The sequence below is a fragment of the Squalius cephalus genome, assembly GCF_949319135.1.
Source record: "Squalius cephalus genome assembly, chromosome: 13".
Lineage (NCBI taxonomy): Eukaryota > Metazoa > Chordata > Actinopteri > Cypriniformes > Leuciscidae > Squalius > Squalius cephalus.
In genome coordinates, this window is record NC_137134.1 from 8,581,357 (window position 1) to 8,609,127 (window position 27,771).

The following is a 27,771-nucleotide window of genomic DNA, read 5'->3' on the forward strand; positions in this document are numbered from 1 at the left end:
TGTGCGCTGAGGCGAATCATGACACAATCAGATCCGAGGACTGGTTTGTCATGGTAGATCTTTAGGACGCACACTGCCGTATTCCATCCTTCCTTAACTCAGGAAGTTCCTCAGATTGCTTTCGGGGGCAAAGTGTACCCGTATCGGGTTCTTCCGTTCGGCCAAGTCTTGTCACCCCTTATTTTGGCTCAATGTGGAGCAGATGGTGGTTCGGCATTGAGATGTCGTCCTCCCTATGAAAGTATGGTGGTTTAGGCTGAACGCTAAGAAAAGGCGTTTTCCAAAAATTATTTTTTTTAATTAATTTTTAAATGTAAATTCTATAGTAGAAATGTTTCAATCTGGTTTAAAAGCAGCCCACAGCACAGAGTCTGAACTGTTGAAAGTTTTAAATTATATATTTTTGGCTCTAGATAAAGGGGATGCTGTTATTCTGGTGCTGCTGGATCCGAGTGCAGCCTATGATATGATTGATCATAATATCCATATCTCTCCTTGAACACATAGTAGGTTTAAAAGGTACAGTTTGGAAATGGTTTCAATCAAACCATAAGTGATAGAAATTTTTCAGTCAATTATGGAAACTTGACTTCCACTAAAAGACGCCTACCTTGGGGTGTACAACAAGGGTCTGTTCTCTTTCCCACACTTTTTTCTTTGTATTTGCTCCCATTGGGCAGCATTTTTAGAACCCATCGGGCAAAAAAACCTGATCGGGACATCCCTACTTTATTAGTTGGTTGAAGTAATTACACATGAATGAGCACATATACTTTTGATAGAACAAAGTGTTTTTTGCTAAGAATCAACTTAAAAAGTTACACAGTGTAGCTTTAAGGGTATAGGGGGTGATTTCGAAACACAGCTCTCGGAAACAGAAAACAGGAAATAAGAACATGGATACAACGGAACAAAATAAACATCAAAATAAGAGTCTTAAAACAGAAATTCAAAAACAGGATATGACACTTAAGGCCCGTTTACATCAAGAACGATCACTATAACGATAATGACAAAGATATAGTTCTAAAACATCATTCTAAATATTAGTAGCAGAGTACACACCACAACTATCACTGCGCAGATAAATCCACACTGAAACATCTGTAAACTCATATATCATCTCCATCGTAAAAGCTTGCTGAGATGAAACTGAGACACCAGACATAATACATTTCTCATGCTATACTTCTGCAACGATCATTTTATTAGCAAAATATCTCAACACTCAATGGTACATCCAGGTCACACTCAATCACCATTACATTTATGCTCCATTTTTACTGGACAAAAAAATGCTGTCTAAGTGTGGCCGAAAGTCCAAAACTGAGACAAAGATGATGAAAAGAAGAAGATAGCAAAGAGATAATAGACAATGCAGGATCTGGTTGTTTAATTTGAATCAAATGTTCAGGTTTTACAAATGCCCATCATTTACATAGTGTAAGCGTAGCATATTGTTCTCAACCTTGGTTTGCTTAGTTTGTATGATCCATTAAACCCTGTGGTCAATGCCTGAGTAGGAGAACATGTGAGTTTGTTATTTCCTCTCATGACTCAATTTTGAGATTTGTTTGCCATTGATTTCTGGTGTTAAATTGTATGCCGCCTTCACATGCTATGATCATAAATATGAAATGAAAATTGGACATGAACGCCCTCTCAAATGGATTTACTGGGAAGCTCGAGATTCATTTTGATACCCAAGTTCCCAAGTTGGACAGGGCAAAAACGTTAAACATGGTGGAGGGGAGAATGAATGCTGCTGTGACTGCTCTTCTTTATTTTATTTTATTTTTTCCCACAACAGCCACATCACCTTGTCTTTTCGTTAAAGTAGGGCATATTTACATATATGAATAATCATTTGAAGCATATTGTATGTTTTATACACAGCGAAAATAGCCTGTATTTGACCGAAATTACAGAATCGTCAGCAAGCTAGATATAGTGACTAGATAGTGCTGTGAATGTTTTTATGGTTGTCAATGAATGGGACACTACAAAATTAAATATCTTTACATTTTGGCTTTAATAAGATTTCCTCAAGAAATAGTCAAGAATAAACCTGGTGTCCTCCATGATTCCTGTTCTTTCCGACAACAAATCACTTGAATGCAACGAGCTCGTAATCACGACTTTAGAAGTGGGAAGTAGGAAATTTCTGATAAAACTTGAAGGCAGCATAAATCCTCAACTGTGCTTGTTTTAGCAAGCTAAGCTAATACCTGTTGTCCATCTTAAACAGGAAAGCATTATGGGTTGTATTTTATAGTGGTCTTCTGCATGGTTTACACCACAGGTTTATTTATCCCATCATTTTATTTTAGCTTTTAGACAAGATGGTAATGAAACAGACAGCTGATGTTAGGGACATCTACATGAATGAGACCAGGGACTTTACCCATTGGTGCTATATCATAATGCTAAAATAAAGAAGAACCCACTTTTAAATTCATTTTCAAGATTTTTAATTGTTAATATGATTAATTCGGTCATCAATGTTACTTAGAAATAATGATTCAATAAATAATCTACTAAAATTAAGAATAAAAACTTTAGAGAAAATATGTTTACACTCTACAAACATGTTTTTGTTTCCCAGAGAACCTTTCTGTAAACAGTTATTTAAAAAAAAAAAAAAGTAATATAATATAATTATTTTTTTAATAATGTGAACAGTTTAACAATCTAAAGAACCCCTTTCCGCAATAAAGAACATTTGTGGAATGGAAAGATTTAATGGATGTTAAAGGTTCTTCATGGAACCCTCATTGATGGCAATAAAGAACCTTTGTATTTAAAAGTGTGCAGTAAACTGTAAGTTTTGGTTTGTTGGTACAGTTGTATTATTTTTGCTAAGTGGTTACAAAGGAAAAATCTATTAATGGTTAAAAACAGAAACAGCCGAGAACCACCATTGCCAAGACATTGTCAACTCAACCATCTCACCCAGAGAAAGACAAGAACATTGATACAACTCTAGACAACTGTCATTTAGTTTGCCTGTAAAACATTTGTGAGAACTTTTCTTACCAGAGAAGCAGCTCATATTCTGGTTCAGGCCCTAGTCTGCTTTCATCTTGACTACTGCAAATTTCTTGCTGGCAAGCAAATATTGAATATTGTCGAATGGCTGTAAAATATTGAGATTGATTTTAGAAAAATGGGTGTGAAAAAGCCATTGTCCCCTGTTCTGGTTATTCGAATTTGTGTAAACAAATAAGTCATATAAAAAGCAAGTGTTTAGGTTATTTAGCCATTGCGCTTTAAACCTCCACACATACAAATTGGCAAAGTAAAATCTGCTTAATATTTAGTTGCAAACGAATTGACTGAGGACCTGATGGCTTTTATCTGTCTTCCAAGAACACAGGTAAGACTAAGAAAAGTATGACAATTTTTGTGTTATAATATTTTATTTACATTTTAGGTGTATTGGCCATGGATTTTTTTTATTTTTTTTATTAGGGTTTTTTATTTTTAAGTATGCTGAAATGTTAGTTGTTTCTTTGTTTCTTTTTAGCTTGTCTTGGAGTTTTTAATTTCCCCAACTATCACTAAAAAGTGGGAAATTATAATTTTGTACAGTTTAATAGCTTGGTAATGTTAAAGAATCTTGGTAAAGCTTTTGTACAGAGCCCCTAAAGGGACACGACTGGAGGAAAAAAAAATATTATACAACTTTTGCGTTTGCTCACAAACCGTATGCTTTTCCATCAAGAAACATTGCGTTTGCTCGGGTTTCTCAGGGGAATGCAAAACATTTGCAAGAGCTTTTTCTCCCATCTCATTTTTTTTTTCATCAGCTCCGTACTTTTGTTTTAATTACTCAGTGGCATTGTAATTATTTTGTGCATATTTGCCATATATTGCAAATACTAGATTCAACAGGCTTCAACATGGCTTTCCACTCACACTTGGTTCCAGTGGATCACCAACTGCTTCATTATACAATGTAAGATATATTTCCATACAATTTTTTTTTTTTTTACTGTTTTGAGTTAATTTGATTGTAGATTTATATAAAAAAAATCTTTTTTACACATTTTGATGGTCCACTGTAGACATTCTACTGACTATAAGTAACTTTGAAACTACATCAACTTATTCTTCAAATCCAAACCCTAAACTAACAGTCTACTAACAGTCTACTAATAATCCAATGAAAGTTAGTTGACATGTAGTTGTAAAGTTACTTATAGTTAGTAGAATGCTTAAAGTGGACCCTCAAAAATAAAGTTAATCCAAAAAGATGCATTAATTAACAAACACAAACCACATTGTCCACTGCGTAACCAGACCTTTAATGTATATAATCTGATTGAAATACATAAAATGTCACTGAATTCAAGTATTGTTCTTTCAGCTCTCTTGCTAGGATCTGTAGAGCCGTTAAACTGTTCAGAACCAACAACAAAGTCTCTCCTTAATGCCATGAAAGAGGAAGTCATCAGCTACAGCGAGGCAAGGCCGGTTATAAGTCTGAAAACTCCCACCAACGTCAGTGTGGATTTGACTCTTTATGGCATTTTAGGAGTGGTAAGCAAATCTATGGAAGACTACAGCTTTTACTTTAAAAAAGTCTACAAAATTATGACATTAGAATAACACTAAATCCACTAAAAATGGTTACAGAATCCACATATTTTCCCTTTCAGAATGAAAAATCACAGGTGTTGGAAACATATCTGTGGGTGAGGACGGTAAGAGTCATGACCAAGACACTGTTTAGACCTGGAATTAAAGGTACAATATGTAAGAATTTTGCATTAAAATATCCCATAATCTCAAGGGCAGTGTTATATATTTTGTTAAGTTGATTACTTACAATATCCCAAATGTTTCCATCTATTTTTAAATCGTGAGAAAATTGCGATTTTAACCAAGGAAACGGGGCGTTAGAGCAGGGGGGAGCTGGGAGTCGCCAGTCAATTGCATCATATCCGCGTTACCCTCGGTTTCCGCTCGTACTGCGTGGAGTCCTGGACAAATGCGAAAGTTGTAGTTGTAGCGTCTATCAAGCAACAAACTTAGCTTGTTTCTTGCAGTCGTTATGGAACACAATTATTCTTTACCGATTGCAGCTGGTTCTGTCGACAAAGCATGCTTAATTTTATATTTTCCAAATGTAGCATTCGGTAATAGTTATGTTTATGTAAGGGAAGTATTATTGCTTTAGGTTTGTGTTTAGTTTATTGACATTGTTTATCACATCAGGTGTTTATGGCCATGTAAATAAATAGAGCATGTGTTATACATAAAGATTAATCAGTATTTTGGCAAATGATGTGGGTATGTTCGAATGTACTTTTACAACAATTGTTTAGAACACGTAAAACTGCGCCGCGTTATCACAACAATGAATTCGACATACAGTAACATCTATGATAACCATTTTAGTATTAAACCTTACTTTTCTTGCGGTTAATTCATTTTAATGAAATAAAAGTGTGATGAGGTTCAAGAGTCAGGAAGGAAGAAGACAGGGGTCGGCGTGACTGGGACTCGTACTTTATTAAAATAAAGCAAAACAAACAAAAGTCGTGCACAACGCGCATTCACCGTGGCAACCGCGACGGCACAAAACAGTTCAAAAATGAGAGCTCGGATCCACCGGTTTTCTTTCTCTGCGTCCAATTTTCTCTTCAGTCTCTCTCTTGTTCGAGCGCGCGGCTTATAAGCGGTCTCTCCACGCGGATCACAGCAATAAGACACAGGTGTTCCTCATTTGCACTTGACCTACTTGCCTCCCGCTCGTCTCTTCTCTTTCCCATTACAGACCTCGCTGAACCACGCCCCCCTCGCCACAAAAAGCATGTCATTATAAAAATAGAACTTAGCCTCATCCATGAACATGATTTTTCGATTCCCGTCTGACTGATTTACATCCACGGTGGAGTTTAAAACGACAGTTCCCATCATTTCACGCTCCTTCACATCGTCATCAAGCTACGCCGTTGTTGTTGTTGTTTGGAATGTAGCGCCCTCTAGCGGCAAAAAAAATCTTGCATATTGTACCTTTAACAGCCAGTTTGCGTGATCCAATCATATTATACAGTGCTTAAGACATCCAAGCCTGTTTTAACTATTGCAAGAGTACTATTTAAAAAGCAGTGCTGATAGAATTATAATTTTTTGTAGAGGTGGCAGATTGAAGGTTTGAGCTGGGATCCTGATGAGTGTGGAACAAAAAAGATCTCACTACCAAGAGAGAAGATATGGGTTCCAGACATTATCATTAACGAATTGTAAGTTGCACAAGTCAAATATAACAGCTTTGACTAGTGACAAGGAAACAGAAACAACAACAAACATTTTTTATTTCCAACCAGATCTCGTAAAAAATGTAACTAATTTATGTGCTGGTGATTTCGTATGAATTTGTATGATGTGATTTGAATGGAAACGTAAGATTTTTAGAAAAAGTAATCATTAAGGTCTAACCCCAACCTAACTGTCACTGGGAAGTATAGCAGATTGTACGAAAACATACGAATGAGATATTCGAATGAGAGATACGAATTCTTATGAATTAGCCAACGATTCAGCAAAATGTAAAATAGTTGCCATGTGAGTGTGTTGGATTGTGCACATGCAAAAAGTAAAATTCTTGGTGAATTTCCCTGTCTGTCTTTAACCTGCCACCCACCATCATTTTGCAGCATGGATGAAAACCGAGCTCCAGACACATACTATGTCTATGTGACCTCTACTGGTGAAGTTATGGATGGATGGCCGATTCATGTGATCAGCTCATGCAAACTGGACATCTACACCTTTCCATTTGATTTCCAAAACTGCTCATATACTTTCAACTCTTACAAACACACTCGTGAGTAAGCAAAACTGAAAACTATATATTCCTTGTTTGGCTACTTATGATTACATGGTTCTTGTTGGTCTCGTTCTCTACAGGTGATGATGTTCAGTTGTTCTTCTTTAGTTCAGCGAAGCAGATATTCAAGCAGTCTCTTGAAGCAATGACAACTAAAGGAGAGTGGGAGCTGGTTGACTTGCTGACAGAAAAACCTGTACAGCTCTTTCTGGAAGGAGGATGGGATAACCTCATTGTTTATGTTGGTGGCATTTTTGAGAGGGGTAATTCACTAAGAAAGAATCACAACAGTGATTTACTGTCATGATTTGGCGTATGTTACTCTGACTATTCAGCATAGCTTCAACACTGTGATCCAGACACCAACAAAAAAAGTCGTAAAGTACACTATGACCCTGTCCCAAATGGCACCCTAAACACTCGCGGTCTTCCTCTGAGTCTGCACTTTTGTGACGTAATGCCGCTTTGACTGTCGGGAAGAAGTCTGCTTTGGAGCTCGCACCAGTGCGAAAGTGCGAAAAGCAAAAGTGCGCATCAAGGACTGGCGACTGCATGGGGGGTGCTCGTGAGCACCCTACTGAAACCGAAAATGACACACTTTTGGACACACTACGGTATTATGGACTTAACGGACATGCGCTCATGGCAGCCATTTTAACTCCACAAGACCGAAAGTGCATATGAAATGTGCCATTTGGGATAGGTCCTATGTGTCTGGATATGACCAGTTACAGTATAAGGCTCTTCTTCATCATTTGATCATCATTCTTGTACAATTCTAACCATCCAAACCACTAACCATTAGGTGGAAACCGCCTTTGGAGGTCCTGTCCCATCTGGAGTTCCCACACTCCTTTGGAGTTTACTAAGTTGTATATGGCACAATCTGTAATGAGCCTAATTTTTACACAAATCAGGTATATTTGCACTTAAAAAAAAACAATTATCACCTAATGGATTACAGCTCTCAAAGAGTGGAGCAGAGATGACATATTTTTGTAAGCAAAAACCCAGACTTTCGGTTCCATCGCTCTGAAGTCAATGCATTTTTGAATGGGTTTTTTGGTTAAATGCCTGAAATAATGTCTGTGGTGAACAGAAGCTCAAGATATTTTCATTCTATTTTACAACATAAAATAATACATCAGTAATACCCCCTTGTGATTTAATAATAATAGTAATAATAATAATTTTTAAAAAATTGTCTAATTGGGACAACAGAGGATGTCAGGATATTAATCGTCATCACATCAAACAGATAAACTCATCTACTCAATTGTCCACTTTCCCAGCAAAATCTTTCAAACTCAATCCTTCAAAAAATGTTTGTTTTTTTTAAATAAAGACTGAAAGAGTTGTCAGAAACTTAATAATGGTGACTTTTGGAGTCATGCGTCTGTGGTGTAGTTCGTCTATAAAAACATTTCGCTTTTTACTTCTGCCGCTTGTATTTAAGCTTAAAAATTCATAAAAGTTGTTCATTTATAAAGATTATCATGATGAACAAAACGATGGTCACAAATTCTTTATAGTGGAAAAAGGTTCTTTAGATTTTTAAAATGTTGTTCAGCCAATGGAAAACTCCTATTGGTGTTTTATCAAATGAACCAGGGAGATGCCAAATTCCGGGATGGCCTATAAAAATATGTCATCACTTCAGCTCCTTATAGCCCCTTTTGCACTGGGTAGTTCAAGGAAGTTAGTTATAGGAACTAGCCACCAGGGTGGTTCCCCGAGAACTGTTATACAAAGAAAACAGACAGTATATGAAAAAGTATTAGCATTTACCATGTGGTTGATGCCCAATGTCGCAAGCTAAGCAGAAATACATAATCATGTTTTTCTTGGTCCCCTCAAAGTTGTGTTTGATTTCTTCCTTCGCGTAAATGTTGAGAGGTCCATCTATCACTGTTTCCATGTTCGTAGAGTTAGTTCATGGAGTAAATATATAGGCTATAATCTGTGTGTGTACACAGCTTTTATACGGCGGGTGTTGGTGTTTCGAGTGCGTTCTGCCAATCGGCTTACACTTACGTCACTGATAGTTCCTATTGTGCTGGGTAAGACCCTACTCTGAAGTAGGAGCTAATTTAGTTCCCATAAAAGGCGTTCCTAGAACTAACATTGTTCCCAGTTCCTGCAAACACAAAAAGGGGATATGTCCGCCATTAGTGCTAGGAACTATGAAAAGTTTAATTCTGTACGTAAGCCCCTTATAGCTCCGCTAATAGAACTTGGTTAGATGGTTAGTAAACAACCCAAAAGTATGATGTCATGTTTGATGTCCAATGCAAAAGGTGAGTCCATGGTACATACAACAAGGCCAGACCCAGACTGAGTGCAAGTGAATAGTGTAAATATTCCAAATGAGATGGTGATTAGTTACAGTTCTCAGCATCAGATTCTAGATGCTCCAAAATTTATCCAACAATCCATGGGGGAATGGAGGAAAGGAGGAGCCAGGGAGGAGATGACAATGGAAGGAGCCAGGGAGGAGACCACGGTGGGCATGCCAGGAAGAAGATGACAGTTGAAGGAGCCAGGGAGGAGACCATGGTGGGAGGAGCAAGGGAGAAGATGACGGTGGGAGGAGCCAGGGAGGAGACAATGGTGGCAGGAGCCAGGGAGTCACCTCAAGCCAGAGCTCCAGGAAGCAGGCCCACAGCAGAGTCATAGTGGAGCCTTGGTGGAGAGGCCAGGTGGAACCAGGAACCAGGAAGATGACTGACTGAGGTGGAGCTGGTGATGGTAGAGACCCAGGTGGATCTGAAGAGAACGGGTGACACTGAAGGTCCTGGAGACCAAGGCAGAGCCATGGGGACAGGAGGCCAAGTGTTAGAAATTAAGCCAGAGTGCCATAGGACTGAGGCAGGGCCAGTGCAACTAAGGACTGAGTTGAAGATGGAGGGAAGGAGGAGCACGACGGAGCCAAAAGGGTTGAGAGAGATGAGTTGCTGATGAAGGCCCGGAAGTCCATGGCGAAGGCAGGGCGACTACTGACCAAGGTGGAGCCAGAGGGACAGTCCTGTTGATCATTAAGAATGATGGTCCCAGGTAGAGCCAGAGGAGCAAGGAGCCAAAGTGGAGCCGTCAGGACGACGGGCCGAGGTGGAGTGACAGGCTTGGAGGGTAGAGGTAGAGCCAGAAGGTCAACAGGTGGAGCTGGCGAACAATGTGAATCCAAGCTGCTAGGTGGAGCCAGCGTAGGAGGAGCTGAAGGCATGAATGGAGCCAGCGGAGACAGGGCAGAAGAACTGGGTAGCACAGGCAAAGGGTTATGAGATGTGACAGTTCAAAAACAGCCTCCTAGGCTAACACAGGACAGGCAGAGAGTTCTGGAATTGCCTCCTGGTCAACACTGTACAGGCAGAGGAGGTGGGATTGGGAAGCAGGGAGAGTGCATCAACGATGAAGAAGAGTTGGAGCTGGCCAACATAGGAGACTTGAAACTGACCTGAACCAGTGGAGGAGGAAGAGATTTGGAACAGAAGGAAACCAGGACATAAATTATTTCTGACTGGGAAACACTGGAACTCTCTGATGCTGGAGGATGATGATGACAATTCACTTCCTCATCCAGTTCCACCAAAAATTCCACAGGCACAGATGTAAGAACTGGCTCACACACCTGGTCAGACTGCTTTGGCTCAAGGACGGACAAGGCTGCAGGTACTGGCTCCGTAGAGGGCATCGGCATCAGCTCTGGCTCTGCGGTGGGGAATGGCTCTGTGTAGATGATCAAGGACATCATGAGGGAAGGAGTGGACTGGGAGGACAAGGAGTGGACTGGGAGGACTGCAGCTGAGTGGCAATGTTATCCTCTTCCTCACCTACAGTAAATTATGAGCCACACAGACACAGCAAAATGTCCATATATTGTGCCAGGGTCACGCTGAAATCTCCTGCTGGCAACAATAGGTCGTTGTTGTTGTCCAGTCCATCCAGAAAAAAAGTTCATCAGAATATGATCATCCCACGATGCCAGGTGGCAATATTCCAAAAACTTCTCCACATACTGCTTGAATTTCCCAACCATTCAAGAAAATGGAAGACAGAATTTCCTCTCCCACTGGGTTCATGGTCTTTGGTCTGGCCTTTCTGTTACGACACACCAACACAGAGCAGGAAGACAAAACCAAGAGAGGGAGTTTATTGAAACAATGGAGATCAAACAGGTGAGAAATGTGAGGTGAGAATGCAGGTACGTTAACAGTGAGTCCATGTAACACACAGTTTAAGTCCAAATGAGATGGTGATTAGCTGCAGGTGTGTATGATTACAACTCATTCAAGTGTTCAGAATGTGCAATAAGCAGGTTCATGTTGAACTTGTTGAGCTTGTCGTCTGCACTTGTGCCAGAAACTGAATGCACTTTTTGGTGGGACCACTCTAGTTGAAGAAGAGGATGGAAAATGTCAGAAATAAAATAAAATTAATAAAAAAAACAGAAGATAAAGTTGAAAACAACAAAAATGGATATGCAATACAAGGAGGTTAGACAACTTCTTAGTGAATTCACCCCTAAGTGTTATGTTTGCTACTATGAAAAGAAGTTTACACTTGAGAACACTTGATACTAATATTTTCCCTCACTGTTGTGGACTAGATTGTCTTGAGACGTCGAGCTACACTGTATGTGGTGAACCTCCTGATTCCCAGCAGCCTCCTGCTTTCTTTGGATCTCTTCAGCTTCCTCCTGCCTCTTCAAAGTGTGGACCGTGCTTCTTTCAAAATGACACTCATCCTGGGTTACACCGTCTTCCTGCTGCTAATGAATGACCTGCTGCCTGTCACAGGAAACAACTTACCCCTTATTAGTATGTTCTAAAACCTTCTTATTCTCTAATTTTGTATCTTTTCATCTTTACCCTGCTAAAAAGGCAAAATGGTCAACAGCATATGTTGATGGTTTCCAGCATGGGATGCTGGTGCAACCTACCCAATAAGAGTATTTTGGTAAACCAAAGGGGTCAAAGTTTGGCTGGTTAGCAAGGCCCAGTTAGTGCTGGTATATGTCATAACAACCATCTGGGAGTACATTTCTCCATTGACGACCATCCTTAAGATGAATGGGAATGCTAACAGATAGCTTTTTCAAGGTATTAAAGACCTTGAGTTGACCAGTTTAATCATGAAGATTGTTCTGGCTAATCAGCTTAAAACTTTTTTTTTTTTTGACACACAGTTGAAGGCATAGCCTTTCAAAGTATACTACATTTAACATTTACGCATACAAAAGAGGTCAACGCATGTGCATTAACAACTACTTGCACTCTGTCTGCAGAATGCTTCATCATTCTTCGTCATTGCTCCAATTTCTCACCAGGAGTTATAACCCATATAAACATATTGTTAATCTTTTAGCTAGAGTTGTACAAATATGGGTTCTTTCTGACCTCTTTGGTGTGTCTGTCTAATATCCCAGGGGCACTGTTACCACTTTGTGGACAAATTAATTAGAGCAAAAAAATGTGCAACCTATGCAGATAGAGTATGCATGAATGGACAAATCGGGCTTTGTGAAGTATACTTTGGGTTTAAGTTTTTCAGGTCTAGGGTCTGGCATAAAACAGCCTGGGCTGCGTTTCTCAAATGCATCGTAGACCATCAATATGGTACTAATGGTCTCTACGATCTATACTTACGCTTACGAGATATTTAAAAAACAGCCCAGAACTCTTTCAGAAGCAGGAAATCCTTCTTCACCTCCAGCCTTATCTGATCTGATCTTTCTCTCTCGATCTAGATGTGTTTTTCTCTCTCTGCATGGCCTTGATGGTAGCAAGTCTACTTGAGACTGTCATCATCACCAATATCTTGTGTGGTTCCCGTGACTTTCCTCCCTTACCTAAGTGGCTCAGGATTCTGGTCCTGAAATATCTGGCTCAGCTTGCTTGTATGAAGAAATCTTGTGAAGAAAATGATGATGGTAAGCAGATACTTTTGTCTTCCCTTTTTTCGAAGTGTGGGGCGCGACTCCCCTGACATGTTCTGGAAAGTTTTCAGTCCAAGGATCCAGTAAGCCGAATGCATTCAATCAGTCAGTCCAAAACAGCCCCAATGCAGAGGAAACCCAGCCGATTTCATCAGTGATAGTGGAGAGAATAGTGTATTTGGTTTCAAAGCATGATCTCTCTCCTATTCTGTAATTGTTTCAGAGCAGCCCAAGCTGTTTCTCATGGTGCTGTAAAATTTAGACTGAACGGTTGTTCAAAACACCCAACCGCTGCATGAGCATAATGATACTCAAACTACAGCTCTCGGTTGGATAAACCAAACCAGTGTTGCACTAGTAAAGTTTTGATGGATGACGATTGTAACCAAGGTAAAGATGATTACAGTGACATACAAGAGTCATGCATTAGGCACAAGAGATGATAGCAAAACAAACCATGTGTGTGCGGTGCTCTCAGCGCACTGATCGCTATTGAAAATTTGTCAAAATTGGGGGGTGGGAAGGCGCCATTGTGTATGTTGTGTCAAAAGGGAGGCCCACTTTCTTTGACTTTGAAAACCCCTGCACTAGTTATTTGTGCAAACTTTATGTCAGAGTTCATATCATTGGTGTAAAATATGTTTTCCAACAGTGCTCTTGTTTCTTGTCTACAGCAAACAGATCTATGAGCACTTTCTACAAAAACACCATGACTGATATTCCAAAGAAAGGACAAGTTAATGCAAGTCCAGAGAGTGTCTGGGAACAATGTCTAGAGGAAATGAAGAAGATGAGTAAAGATTTATTGGCCATCCGCCACCAAGTTGAAGAGCACTTCAGTAATGACAACAGCACCAGTGAATGGATCATGTTTGGTCAGGTCATTGACCGTCTGCTCTTTATACTGTATACTCTCTTTATCGTTGTGAGTTTAAGCACAATTATGGTTCTGTGGTTGCACTCGTACAGTCTAGACAAAAAGGCGTAGTATATTATTGCCTGCTCTGTGAACTGAAGACACCAAACGTTTGATGAGGTCAATGGAGCCCAGATTTATTCCTGATTTAATGCAAGGGACCATCAACAAAATACTCTTTATAGGAGCTTTAAGTTTCCCAATACTTATAATTGCATAGAATTATGTGACTTTTTTTGCTCTAGAATTTTTTATTATATATATATACATATATATATATATATATATATATATATATATATATATATATATATATATATATATATATATTTAAACTTAGTAAATTAAATCTGAATATGACTGAAATCTGTAAACTGAATCTGACATTCTGTTTTATCTGTATCATCAAAACGTTTTATTAGTTTTGGTACAGGATGAATAGCAATTTCAACTTTAGTCACTGTCCAGTTAAGTTTGAGGAAAAACTTGTAATAAAAATATCAAAAACTTTGCTCCTGGTTTTCTGGTTGTTTTGTCAAAGCGTTTGTTGAGTTGAGTTGAAATAAAGATATTTTTATATTTTTTTAAATTATTAATTATGATAAATGATGAAATTGCAATAATAATGCAGCATGTTAATAAAAAAAAAAATATATATAATAAATGTTATATGTTAGGTGCCATACAAACAAGGACAGTCTGTGGATTTAAAGGTGGGATCGTGAAAATATAAAACTAGTCATGGCATATAAAAAAAAACCCTGCAAAAGTAGATTTAATAAAAAAAGAGTGGAAACATTTTGAAGAGCCATAACAGCTCTTGTGTGAATCCGGTGTTCTTTCTTCTAATTAAATGTGTGACACTGAACATGTTTTTTTTCGTCTAATGGAAAAACAAGATAGATCACTAATGAGTTCAACCAAATGGATCCAAAGCTATTAAAACAAGCTAGGTCAGTGGTTACCGAAGGTGTTGAACAACATGTAACCGCACATGATGTTGCCAGTAAAGAGTCAGCACACTTCACCTGTGGAAGTAAGCGGTGTGATTTAAACTTGAGCAGTAGGAATAGTACAATAGGAAATCTCATCTACACACAGCATTATGGGACATCTTTTGCGTTTTCTTTTGGCATGTTTCATTCTACTTGCAGGTAATGAACTGAACTTATATGTGGAGCACGGACTTAATACTTTTGCTCAGTTTTGTCTTTGTAAACTTAAAAACAATAATGAAATATCTTGATAATGATTCAGCATTAAATTTTATTCAGAATCAATTCTCTTAAAAAAAAAAAAAAGAACAATCATTTTAAAAGCAATTAGATTTGCTGGCTTCTAGAAGATGTGTGAAATTTCGTTGTTGTTTTGACTGTTTATTCATAAAATTATAATTACTTCACAGAAAGTTTTTTGTACAGTAATTACTTACAACTTCTATACAGCGTCTTAATTCTGCTGTCATTGTGAATTTATTTTGCTTTCTATACAAGATAAGATTAGATAACATAGACTAAAATGAAAATACTTTAATTTACAGTTGAAAGTTAAATATGCGAAAAATATCCATTAGGGATGATCAAACAAGATAAAATATACACTTGGAAATGTTTGAAAGTGATTGCCTTAGAAGTGTCAGAATTCTTTATACACTGTAAAAAAAGATTTTTCCAAGTTATAAATAAAACAAAGATTATAAGAGTATGTTTTATAGGAAAATACTATTTCAGTCTTTCTCTCTTAATTTTCATGTTTAATTCAATTCATTGTGAAATTAAGTTCTGAGTGAAACTTGTTTCTACACTACACTATTTTTCAGTGTACAACTTACAAAAATACTGAATAGTACAGTATTTGCATCTGTCTAATTAAAAAGTGCTAATAAATGTGAAAATGGCCATCAGATGAAGTTAGACTAAGTTAGTTTCCCTGGTTTATTGTGTTATTAAGTGTTGCAGTGTGTGATGAATATGCTTCAGTGTGAAGACGGACATAGTGGACCCACGTATGAATCTCTACAGCAAGTCATTGACAAGAAGTCCTTCAGACCCTCAGTCAACCTCAGCACCCCCACTATCACCAATATCTCCTTCACTCTCTACGCTATCTTGGGAGTTGTGAGTCAATATGGGACCGGCTATATGTGTCTGGTTGTGTAAATTATCCTCTGAACATTTGATGCCTGTTCTGTTTTGCAGAATGAAAAAGCACAAATTCTTACCACATTCCTCTGGCTCAGGCTGGTAAGTTTGGTGCATAAATGGTAAGAGATGTTTGAATAATCGCCTGAATATTACACAATCCTCTAATTTAATCATGTTTGGTTTTAGTACTGGTTCCATGAGTTCCTCATTTGGGATCCAGAACCCTGTGATGGCATTACGAAGATCTCTCTTCCAGTCAAAGATCTCTGGACTCCTGACATTATCGTTTTTGAGTTGTAAGTGCCATCTAGTGGGAAGGATCGGGACAATTTATTTATTTATTTATTTTTTGCTCAAAAATATATTCCTAATATTTGACATCCATGTTGTTCTAGTAGCCTAACATTAATAGAATGTAGAAGGATAGAATATAATAGAATAGAATAGAATAGAATAGAATAGAATAGAATAGAATAGAATAGAAGTTATTTGGTCTTTAGTGTATTTCTTTCTTCTGCTGAACACAAAAGAATATTAGTAGCCAGACAGTTGATGTACCCCATAGGAAAAAAAGTACTATGTAAGTCTTTACTATGTAAGTCTTTATAAGCCCTTGAACCGTTTAGTTACCGACATTCTTAAAAATATCTTATTTTTTGTTCAGCAGAAGAAAGAAATTCATATGGGTTTGAAACAACTTGAGGGTGAGTTAATGCTTAAATGTTATTGCTATAGTTACTGTACCTTTCTTGATGTGAAAGGGCTTTAACTGAAACCGGCACTACATTTGTGTCTCACGTCACACTGAAAAAAAATTGGCTTCGAAACAATTTTCACTCAGAAATTTACACAGAAATGGCAAGTAACACTTTGTATTATGCTTGAAATTTTGAAGTAGAAAAAACTGAAATAGTATTTTTCCTGTAAAACCAATAATCTTTGAAAATCTCTCTCTTTTTTCATACAAATGAAACTGGCACCATTTTGCGTCTCAGTTGATCCAAAGACCTCAGAAGATTTATAGTATAAATATCAGCTATGTAATAATTTTGCAGTGTTCATCTTGTATTTAGGCCAGTTATGTAAATTGTAATGGACGTCTTAGCAGAAGATAATAATATAGGCTACAAGTGAAATATTAAATAATTTCAACTCAAATGAATATTTGTCCTCTCTCTCTTGTGGTTCTTAGTGTGGATGATGATGTATCTCAGGCCTGTCCTTATGTGTATGTGAACCACACGGGCCACATCCGCTATGACAGGATGTTGAGGCTTGTTAGCGCCTGTAACCTTGAGATCTTCAGCTTCCCTTTCGACATACAGAACTGCTCTTTCACCTTCGGCTCCTACATGCATACCAGTAACATCACTGCTTTCATTGCTCTCCACATTTCCTGCCATCTCAGTGCATATTTGCCATAGAGGCGTTTCCTTTTGTGTGTTTCTGAGGCCTGTGAAGGTCCACGTTTCTTAGTTTCTGTGGACTTTCACATGTAGTAATGTAATATGGCATATGGCAATAAGAAAATGTTTTGAACAGTTTTGAATATAAGTTGTGAGTTTATATCTCACAATTCAGATGAAATAACTCACAATTGTGAGTTTATATCTCACAATTCAGACTACAACTCATAATTGTGTGTTTATATCTCACAATTCAGACTATAACTCACAATTTTGAGTTTATATCTCACGATTTGGACTTTATAACTCACAATTGTGAGTTTATATCCCAATTCGTACTATATTACTCACAATTGGGAGTTTTTATCTCATAATTCGTCTCGGTTACTAACGTAACCTCGGTTCTCTCTAGATGAGGGAACGAGTGTTGCGTAAGCTAGCTTACGCTACGGGAAAATCCCTTTTCTCGAGAATACTGAAGCCAAAAATTATCCTTAATTTTGTATTAATTTAAAACACATTTGCTGCATACAGCAGACCTAGGCGAGGCAGCTAGCGCGCCTATTGGTCGCTCTGTGGCAACTGCTGCAACCTATCGAGAGGCTGCTCATGACGTAAGCACCAATGAGGGCGCGGGCGCCCTCGAACGTCACGTCCCGCCAGAATGGGCGTGGCTTATGTCTATATAAGCCCAGTCCCGATAAGATGCTCTTTGGTTTTTCATACTGAAACGAAACCAGAACGTAGCACAAAGCACGGCAGGGTTACGTAACACTCGTTCCCTTATCTAGAGAGAACCGAGGTTACGTTAGTAACCGAGATGTTCTCTTACGAGAGTACTCTCGTGTTGCGTAAGCTAGCTTACGCTACGGGAACCCAATGTAAAACGCCGTGCATGCTGAGTGTTTGTCCACAACATCGTCCCAAGGGCGTGTGCCCAGGGAACACATGATAGTGGGTAATTTCAAGGCCAACAAAGAGTGGGCTCAGTGAATATTGGAAAGCAAGTTGCCTATGAGAAAGCAGGTGCTTGACACAATATAACAGTCAGGAGAGACATAAGTCGGCCTGAACTGAAGAGTGAAAAGGTGCTTAACATGGTATAACAGTCAGGGGGGACCTCAGACAGCCTGAGCTGTGAATAACAGGGTGTGCTTAGCACAGTATATCAGTCAGGCTAGATCTAGTCAACCTGTACTGAAATAGACAGTTGGACTGAGCGCAGTCCACTCTGTAAGCATAACACGCAGACCCGCCGGAAGTAATTCGAGCAGGGCTGCTGAGCTTTCATTTAGACTGATAACAGTCTAGCCTGTAAAGCAGGGACTTCTAGGTTATAAAACCTTATGAATGTAGATGGAGAGGCCCAGCCTGCTGCCGTACAAATATCATGAAGTGATATCCCTTTGGACCAAGCCCATGAAGAGGCCATGCCTCTGGTGGAATGAGCTCTAACACCCAACGGGCAGCGAAAGCCCTTGGACATATAAGCCAGCACGATAGCGTCAATTATCCACCTGGATAGGCTTTGTTTTGAGGTAGCTAGCCCTTTGGTGAGGCCACCAAAGGAAACAAAGAGCTGTTCTGACTGTCTGAAGGCAGCCGAACGGTCCACGTAAATTCTCAGCGCCCTGACCGGGCAGAGAAGATTCGCATCATTCTCGCTATCAGATCTAGGTAGAGCTGACAGGGAAATAACTTGTGCTCTGAAAGGGGTGGAGAGCACTTGGGGACATAGCCATGTCTCGGTTTGAGGATGACTTTGGAGTCATTAGGCCCAAACTCGAGGCACGTGGTACTCACAGAGAGCGGGTGCAAGTCACCCTCTTGTTTAACCGAGGCGAGAGCCATCAGAAAAACGGTTTTAAGTGAAAGATACCGCAAATCTACTGACTGTAGTGGTTCGAAGGGATCACCTTTTATGGCCTCCAGGACCGTGGAAAGGTCCCACACAGGAACCAAAGTGGGTCGAGGGGGGTTCAGCCTCCTCACCCCTCTCAGGAAGCGGATGATAAGATCGTTCCTACCCAGTGACTGACCATGCATAGTTTTTCTAAACGCAGCTATGGCCGAAACATACACTTTGAACGTGGAGGGGGATCTGCCCTGCTCCAAAAGCTCTTGCAGGAAGGAGAGAATCTCCGTCACCCCACAGCATTGTGGATCCAAATTTCGAGCTGAGCACCAGCTGGAGAACACTGACCACTTAGAAGTGTAGAGCCGTCTAGTAGAGGGAGCTCTAGCCTATGTAATCGTGTTTAACACTCCTACTGGAAGGTCAACGGGTATCTGTTGATGGCCCATACATGCAGGGCCCCACAGGCCAGACGTCGGCCTGCCCTCGTATAGGGCGCCCCAACCTGAGTTGGAGGCATCTGTCGAGACTATTTTCAGCTTCGAGATCACTCCCAGATCCACACCTGACTGATACCAGTCGATCGCCTTCTATGGCCCGAGAGCTATGGGTTACCTTGAGGCATGCGCGACCAGTAGTCCACGCATGACGCGGAACGCGCGTCTTCAGCCAGTACTGAAGTGGGCGCATGTGAAGCAAGCCTAGTCGAAGCACCGCTGAGGCTGAGGCCATAAGACCCAGCATCCTCTGAAATCTTTTGAGAGGGGTGACGCTGCCGGCTTTGAAAGACGCTGCCAGGCGTTGTATACTCAGCGCGCGCTGTGACGTAAGCCGCGCTGTCATCGACACTGAGTCTAGTTCTGTTCCCAGGAAAGAGATTTTCTGGCTGGGAGATAGCGAACTCTTGGTCCAATTGACTTTGAGACCCAGGTCATCTAGATGACTGAGTAGTGAAGCCCTGTGCGTTATCAGTTCTGCCTCTGACTGTGCTAGAATTAACCAGTCGTCCAAATAGTTCAGCACTCGCATACCCCGTTGTCTCAGGGGAGCGAGCGTCGCGTCCATGCACTTCGTAAATGTACGGGGTGCTAAAGACAGGCCGAACGGCAGGACGGTGTACTTATAAGCCTGGCCGTCGAAGGCGAATCTCAAGAAAGGCCTGTGATGGGGTGTTATTTGGATCTGGAAATAAGCATCCTTCAGATCCACTGAAATAAACCAGTCCCTCGGGCGAATTTGCGCAAGGATTTTTCTGGTTGTGAGCATTTTGAACAATCTTTTCATAAGAGCTTTGTTCAAACGCCTGAGATCCAGGATGGGTCTGAGACCGCCATCCATTTTGGGCACTAGAAAGTACCGGCTGTAGAAGCCCGACTCGCTCTGAGTCAGAGGGACAGTCTCTACAGCTCCCTTCTTTAGCAGTTTCGCTATTTTGGTGCGAAGTACGTGTGCTACTTCATCTTTCACCGTGGTTTCGACCTTGGCCCGAAAGCGCGGAGGTCTGCGAGCGAACTGCAGCGAATAGCCTCGCTTTACAATGTTCAACACCCATTCTGACACGCCGGAATATTTTCCCATGCTTCTGCTCATAGGGCTAGCGGTAGAATGATATCTGGGCTCTGATCGCTGTGTGTCAGGGATCCAGAAGCGTGATTGGGTTGATGCATTAACACCGTGCTTACAGCGCTCACATGGGGCGGAGTGCTGCTGACGGCGGCCAGCTGATTCGCACATGACGCTCTTGCTACGGGGACCGGAGGGAGTGTTATCTCAAATGGAGCCCTATACGTGTATGTAACACAGGGCGTGCAGTGTTTCTTAGTAAGCGCGAGCGCTGAATACCGGGCACGCTTCTTACACTTAAAGCACAGTGGGTGTTTGTTGAAGGGAGCCCTAAGTGAGTGTGTGTCACTGAGCGGGCAGTGTTTATGGGTAGGAGTGAACACTGAAGAGTGGGCACTTTCCTTACATTTGAAACACACGCGGCCTGAGCCGGTTTTATTGATGTGGGCCGTGAATGAGTGAGAGTCACTGAACGGGCCGTGCTTATGTGTAGGGGTGAGCACTGAGAAGTGGGCACAATTCCTACATTTATAACACCTTCGGCGTGAGCCGGATAACAGACATAATGCTCCTTAGAGATTTATCTGGGTTGCCGTGAAAACGGCGTCAGGGCACAGGCGAGCGGGTTGTATAACGGGCTCGTTGGCTGCAAAATACACTCCTCCAGTCACCTATGCTGTGGGAACTGTGAGAGCGAAACGTTTCCAGTCACCTGGCGGGGCCAGCGTGAGCTCGTTTACTTTGGTGAAAAGATTCAGCGCAGCTGAGATTCGAACTCGAGTCTCTGGCGTGAAAGTCTCAGATTCCACCACTGAGCCACAGAAGGGGTGTGAACTGCGAGGGGCGGGTTTGCTTTCCTGAACGTAAGAAAGCTGGCCGCGAGCTCTGTGTTTAAACGCTCATAGTACTCGAGCCCTGCCTTTTGAACGGGAGAACGGGAGGGCGGGAGGGCGGGAGGGCGGGAGAGCGCGAGGGGCGGGTTCGCTTTCTGAACGTAAGAAAGCTGGCCGCGAGCTCAGAGACGACAGCAGCCAAATTTTTATATCTGCCGCCAGAGCCGGGATTCGAACACGGGTTTCTGGCGCGAAAGACTTAGATTTTGCCACTGAGCCACAGGGGGAAATGACATAAGGTTTCAGTCCACGTGAGCAGATATGCATGCATTATAACAAGCTCATATGCAGCAATATTGATATTTCCAGTCGCCTGAACTGAGAGGGAACTGAGAAATGTGTGAGAAATGGAGGTTGGTCCGGCCTCGGCGGGACTATCCTCTTCTGCATTGTCCCCGTCGAACTCGTCGAGCACGGTGGGAGCAGTGGCGGAAGCCGAGCGCTGGCCAGCAGTGAGCGAGGTGGGAGACTCAGGAAGCGATGCACGCAGGGATTCTTCTGCATAGCAGAATCACACTCCGGTGGTCTCTGCGAGCGGCGCTTTTGCGGCGTGGCCCAGCAGAGAGAAGCGGAGGAGCGGGGTCCACGTCGAAGATGACTAGTCGAGCCCACAGGGTTGACACAGTCATGATGTCACATTCCGGGCAGCCGCCCTGGGAAAGCGCGTGGTCCGCGTGATTTCGTCCCAGGCAGGAAGCGCACAGGATGTGGCGGTCCCCGTCGCTGAGAGGGGCTCGAAACGAGCCGCATTGGAAACACAAGGCATTTGGAACAATGCCTCGGCTCTTTTAGGAAGAAAACACGCGAGTGTCGCGATGGCGAACACACACGTGAGTTTTTGTAAAAGGATATGAGCGCCGGATGTCGCAGCGGGAACGGCGGCTGAAGGCGGCGTGAAGACGGCCGGCTTCCTCAGACTCTGTTCTGCGATGCAGATGGCTCGTCCCGCTACAGTGCTTTTTCCATGACGCAGGCTTCTTCCGGAGATCCAGCGATGTGAGTACTTCGCTGAAGAGATGAAAAATCAAAGAGCATCCTATCGGGACTGGGCTTATATAGACATAAGTCACGCCCATTCTGGCGGGACGTGACGTTCGAGGGCGCCTGCGCCCTCATTGGTGCTTATGTCACTAGCAGCCTCTCGATAGGTTGCAGCAGTTGCCACAGAGCGACCAATAGGCACGTTAGCTGCCTCTCCTAGGTCTGCTGTATGCAGCAAATGTGTTTTAAATTAATACAAAATTAAGGATAATTTTTGGTTTCAGTATTCTCGAGAAAAGGGATTTTCCAGTAACGTAAGCTAGCTTACGCAACACGGGAGTACTCTCGTAAGAGAACTGACTTTTTTTCTCTGAACAGTGAGATATAAACCTGCAATTCTGAGAAAAATTGTGAGAATTTGTGCAAATTGTGAGATATAAAAACTAAAAATATAAACTGATTTCATGTTGACATGAAAACAAATGATTACAATTCAACAACTAATTTAGCTGATTAGGCAAAGCAGGTTCCTGAATGTGTCTTTAACTGTAATTCTAATACCTGTAATACTTGTAACCCCTTCAGTAAAGGATGTGCGTGTCAGTCCTGCCCTGTCCTTTGCGGAGATGACCGGAAACTCACAGCGATACCTGCAAGCCAGTGGAGAATGGGAGCTGGTGGTTATACTGGGTGACGAAAACATTTTGAAGTTTGGAATAGACGAATGGGACATCATCACTTTCTGGGTAAGAAAGGGACAAAACCAGAGTATATAAATGGCTATGTTTAGAATAGCATGGTACTTTATTTCATAACCATCTGCGACTCTCCAACCCCTCGCAGCCCGAAGTCAGGCTTGGGAAGCCATTCCGGGCATGTCAAACTGGGGTTTAGAGACAATAAAATGGGGTTACTCGCTCCAATTCGCTCGCAGACCCCACACTCGCTTCAGGGGCGTAATATACAATTTGGTCTCAGACACTAACTCTCAAGTCTCAGCAACTCTCTTCTGCTAGAAAAGGGCGCAATAGAAAAGGTACCCACAGCCCACAGCGAGTCAGGCTTTTACAGCCGCTCCTTCCTGGTCCCCAAAAAGGATAGTGGCCTCAGGCCTATCCTCGATTTGAGATCTCTGAACCACGCTCTAATAAGATGGGCCATTCAGGATGCTAACCTTGAAACGCATCCTCTTGCAGACCTTATCAATATACCGTCCTGCCATTCGGACTGTCGCTGACCCCGGGACAAAATTCTTAATGAATGGCCCCAATTTTTTTTTTTCACTTTGCATTTCATCAATTAATAATTTGTTTTCAAAACGTATTAATTTGTATTATATTGTACTAATTCATTCCATGATTTAAAGGTAAAAAATAAACGGATACGAAATGTCAGTCAACATCTTAAGGCCCGCTCACACCAAGAATGATAGCTATATTGATAAAAAATGTAAAAATCATTCTAAAGTTAAAAGTGTAGCAGTCCACACCAACTGTAAACTTCGACAAAGAGGAACAATATCGTTGAAATCACTTTCAGAATGTTTTTTTTCTAGATGATGAACATAAAAACATTGACTGCCAATCAGAATCCATCTTGCTTTAAAGAGCTTAAGCATTTAAAGCAGCTGATGACAAAACTGCAGCGCGTGTTTATAATAAATGTGCGTTGGTGTGGACACTAATATAGTTATCATTTATGGTGTGAACGGACCTTTACTGTTTCTATCCTGCAGGTGGTGATAAAGAGACGACCGATTCTGTATGTGGTGAACCTGATCATCCCCAGCTCCTTCCTCATGATCATTGACATCCTGTCCTTCTACTTGCCGCCGCACAGCGTGGATCGATCTTCCTTCAAAATGACCCTCATTCTGGGCTATACGGTGTTTCTTCTCATTATGAACGACCTGCTTCCCAGCACTGCTAATGGAACACCTTTAATAGGTCAATTAGCAAAAACACAGCTGTATGAGGCAATGTGTGAATGTCAAATGATGAACATTGGTCGATTACACCCTGGAGAGTAAAGTAGGCTGCTTTATTAAGGCTCTACTTAAAGGAGCAGTTCATCTAAAAATTACATTTGGTTATTTACTCACCCTCATGCTGGTAATTCAATAAATCTGGATTACTTCGTAGCCATGCAAAGACAATTTTCATTGGTATATTTAAATCTCAAGGAGTTTAACAGCAAACATAATCCCAGCATCATTGAATGTAGAAAGTTTGTCAGACTTCATGTCCATTTTCAAAGTGAACCCATTAGCATTAGCAATGGTAGTATTAAACATTCAATAAAATTGCATTATTGTTTTATGAACTTTTTTATGGACTAGTTATCTTTTAGTGGTTATTATTCTGAGCAGCAGTTTGTTCTCTTGCTTCAGTTGGAGAATCTTTAGCTTTTAACCATCTATCAAATGTTGTATACTTTAAGTTTTATACTGAAGTTCTCCAAGGCCATTAGCTAAATAAAACACATACGAGAGACATGAATGTATCACCAGTATTTTGCCATGGACAATGGTGAATTGTCCCGTTTAACTGTCATTATGCAAACATACTAGACCATGATGGACCAACAAATATTCCAGAGCGCTTGGAATGAGTGTTAACCCATTAGAATCAAGAATTTACTTATGTGGTATAATATGAAGACTCATCAATCTCTAAAATTTGGTTTCACCTCTTTAGGTATCTATTTCTCCGTGTGTTTGGCATTCATGGTCATAAGTCTACTGGAGACGGTCCTCATTACCTGCGTTCTCCACCATAATTCAATGAGGTACAGGGAGGTGCCGCACTGGGTACAGGTGCTGGTGATGCACTTCATTGCTCGGCTTATTTGCTACAGATTCCCTGAAGACCCTTTAGCCAAACTAGAAGAGAAACAAGCCACCAACCCAACGCTCAGTCGACAGACAGCCACTAATGGTAAGATGCCCCAGCAAAATTTCACTAGCTATGTTTCCATCCAAAGTTGCGAATTTAACTTGTGTGCAAAATTTAAATAGGGCATAAAACATTTTGACAATAAAGCACGGTTTCTATTCCATGTGTTCAAGAGAACAAAGTCATCACTTCCTGGGAATTGGCGCAAAATATTTGTAGTAAAAATGGAAGTTGCTGCAGTCGGGGATACCACTGTGGCTCTTTTTTCATACATCATAAATGACTTGCATCTAAGGGTGTGTTCACACTTATAGTTCTGTTCACTTGGTTAGTTTGGTCTGGACCAAAACAATTAAATTAAATTTAGTCCTGGTCTTCTTAGCGTTCACATTGGCATTTTAACACTGAACCTAAAGATACCGAACCTAAAGGCATAAGGATACGTTCACAACCTGATTGGTCAGCTTTTATTACGTATATCGTGACGGAACTTACCGAACACCCAAAACAATGCTGTGTTCAGGGCTAAATGCGCTCATTGCATGTGTGTAGCTACATTATATGATGGTATTTTGACCAGCTGAAGAGCTTATAAAATGCGTAAAGGAGTCAAAACACTTCACACTTATTCAAATGAACCGCACTAACAGAGCAATCGCACCAGAGTTTGTTTTAATCCAACCATGCTAAGTGTGAACACACTCTAAGAGCACTAAATCACAATAAAAACTGTCACATCTGCATTCGGGGGCGGATGGGAAACACAATCGTGCGATACGGTTCTGAGAGGTCATCGTCATCATGAGATCATCATCATTTCAGAACGACCAACATTTGAGTCCAGTAAATCCAATCAGATGCTCTGTTGAGGTAGCCTGGCTCCGCCCTCCTACGTACTTCCTCTCAATTTTAATTTTCCTTCAGTACGTCGTCTGGGTTTGTGGTAAATTCGCTGGTTTTCTCCAGCCAATTTTTACCTGTCCAATCAGCGAACAGAGGGAGTGGCTGAGAACGATGACGTTGAGGTTGTGCGCTAGTTTGAGTTGTAGGGTTACGTCACGACCAAACATTAGCGATTGGTTATGGCAGATCCAGAGTGGCTCTGGGCAGATCCAATAGTTTTAAACTTCAACAGAGTACCCGAATTCAAGGACGTTAACGCTTGTCAATGGGGAGTGGCCAGACTCCCTGTACAAATGAAATGTACGAGAGTCTGGTAGGACCAGGCTACTGTTGAGTCACATTACTTTTTTTGTAGCGCATCGAGGGATTCATTCGTTAAATGTGTTTCCATTGTAGTTTATGCAAGGCTTCTTATCGGATAAAAAAATTAGCCGCTCCCATTGAGCGCACAAGTTTTTGAGCATCTTGGCGTCTTCATCCAGCATTTTTACATGTGAAATCCTGAACGTTGCATAAAAAGAGGTGGATGGAAACAGCTAATGTATATCATACTAAATTTCAGATGTTAAATGTTTGCTTTTGTTTTGTCCCCTAGTGTCTGGAACCATGACACTGGATGTTCCTGAACTCAGACAGATCAGTAAGGATCTTAGTGAGATGAACTCTTATTTGACCATTCTACGAAAGGAAGACCATCTACAGAACCAGTGGTGCCACGTGGGATACATCCTGGACTTCCTTCTCTTTCGCATTTACCTGCTGATAATCACAGGTTATGCACTTGTAATCATATGCATGTGGTGCATTTGGATGAAGCAATAGAAAAAGTACAGACTTAAGGAAAATAATGTTTAAATACATTTTTCTTCGTTTTCCCTTAGAGCATGTGATCACGTAGAGACAACAACACAATAATGACTCAAAACCATTCTAAACATCTTTGATTGTCAGTAACATATTTATAACAACAAGAAATTATATCTGTAAATTTTTCAAATAGTGCATCAAAAGCCCCTGAATAAAAAAGGCAATTCAGTAATTTTACAAGAGTAAGCTCAAGTGGAGACATCATCAGTAGGATCAAATGAAAAACCCAATTTCATAAACGTAAGGTCAGTGCAATTCAAGTCATTTAATGCTTGTTGCAAAGTAGCACATGGTTGTTATTGCTTCAGATATACTCAAATGGGGTCTTTAAGGAATATATTTTATTAGATACTTCATTAACTGGTTGAACTATGATGTAGTGAATTATAATACGACTTACCAATGCAATAAACTCTTTTAATCAAATAACACTTTGGTACAACTGTCTTTTTGCATGAGCAGCTTCACTGGACAACCACGGTTTAAGACCATTTAAGATTTTGGACTGAATGTGAGATGTTGGAATGATGTTCCAGTTCAAACGTTAATAATGTTCTTGTTCAAACAAACATCAAT

At 40.9% G+C, this 27,771-nt stretch overlaps 2 protein-coding genes across 2 annotated transcripts; both read left to right on the plus strand.

Moving 5' to 3' along the window:
• Positions 1 to 4,437: 4,437 nt before the first annotated feature.
• LOC307170297 (5-hydroxytryptamine receptor 3A) lies at positions 4,438 to 13,789 on the plus strand (the record flags this gene model as incomplete). Its single annotated transcript, XM_079891383.1, has 8 exons — positions 4,438 to 4,542; positions 4,662 to 4,706; positions 6,145 to 6,251; positions 6,666 to 6,835; positions 6,919 to 7,079; positions 11,445 to 11,655; positions 12,585 to 12,767; positions 13,448 to 13,789. The coding sequence occupies 8 exons, from the start codon at positions 4,438 to 4,440 to the stop codon at positions 13,759 to 13,761; spliced, it is 1,296 nt and encodes a 431-aa protein (XP_079747509.1). The 3' UTR covers positions 13,762 to 13,789.
• An 890-nt stretch (positions 13,790 to 14,679) lies between these two features.
• Positions 14,680 to 27,618, plus strand: LOC307170339 (5-hydroxytryptamine receptor 3A-like). Its single transcript, XM_079891436.1, has 8 exons — positions 14,680 to 14,843; positions 15,640 to 15,806; positions 15,888 to 15,932; positions 16,020 to 16,129; positions 23,117 to 23,277; positions 24,267 to 24,477; positions 25,228 to 25,467; positions 26,924 to 27,618. Exons 2-8 carry the CDS (start codon positions 15,697 to 15,699, stop codon positions 27,148 to 27,150), a joined length of 1,104 nt encoding a protein of 367 aa, XP_079747562.1. The 5' UTR covers positions 14,680 to 14,843; positions 15,640 to 15,696; the 3' UTR covers positions 27,151 to 27,618.
• The last annotated feature ends 153 nt before the right edge of the window (positions 27,619 to 27,771 follow it).

Bases quoted from the DNA above. Each gene is read 5' to 3' on its own strand.
- LOC307170339 (XM_079891436.1), top strand. From the start codon at position 15,697: ATGAATCTCTACAGCAAGTCATTGACAAGAAGTCCTTCAGACCCTCAG. The intron at 15,933-16,019 runs GTAAGTTTGGTG...GTTTGGTTTTAG, and splicing joins CATTCCTCTGGCTCAGGCTG to TACTGGTTCCATGAGTTCCT. The intron at 24,478-25,227 runs GTCAATTAGCAA...TCACCTCTTTAG, and splicing joins TAATGGAACACCTTTAATAG to GTATCTATTTCTCCGTGTGT.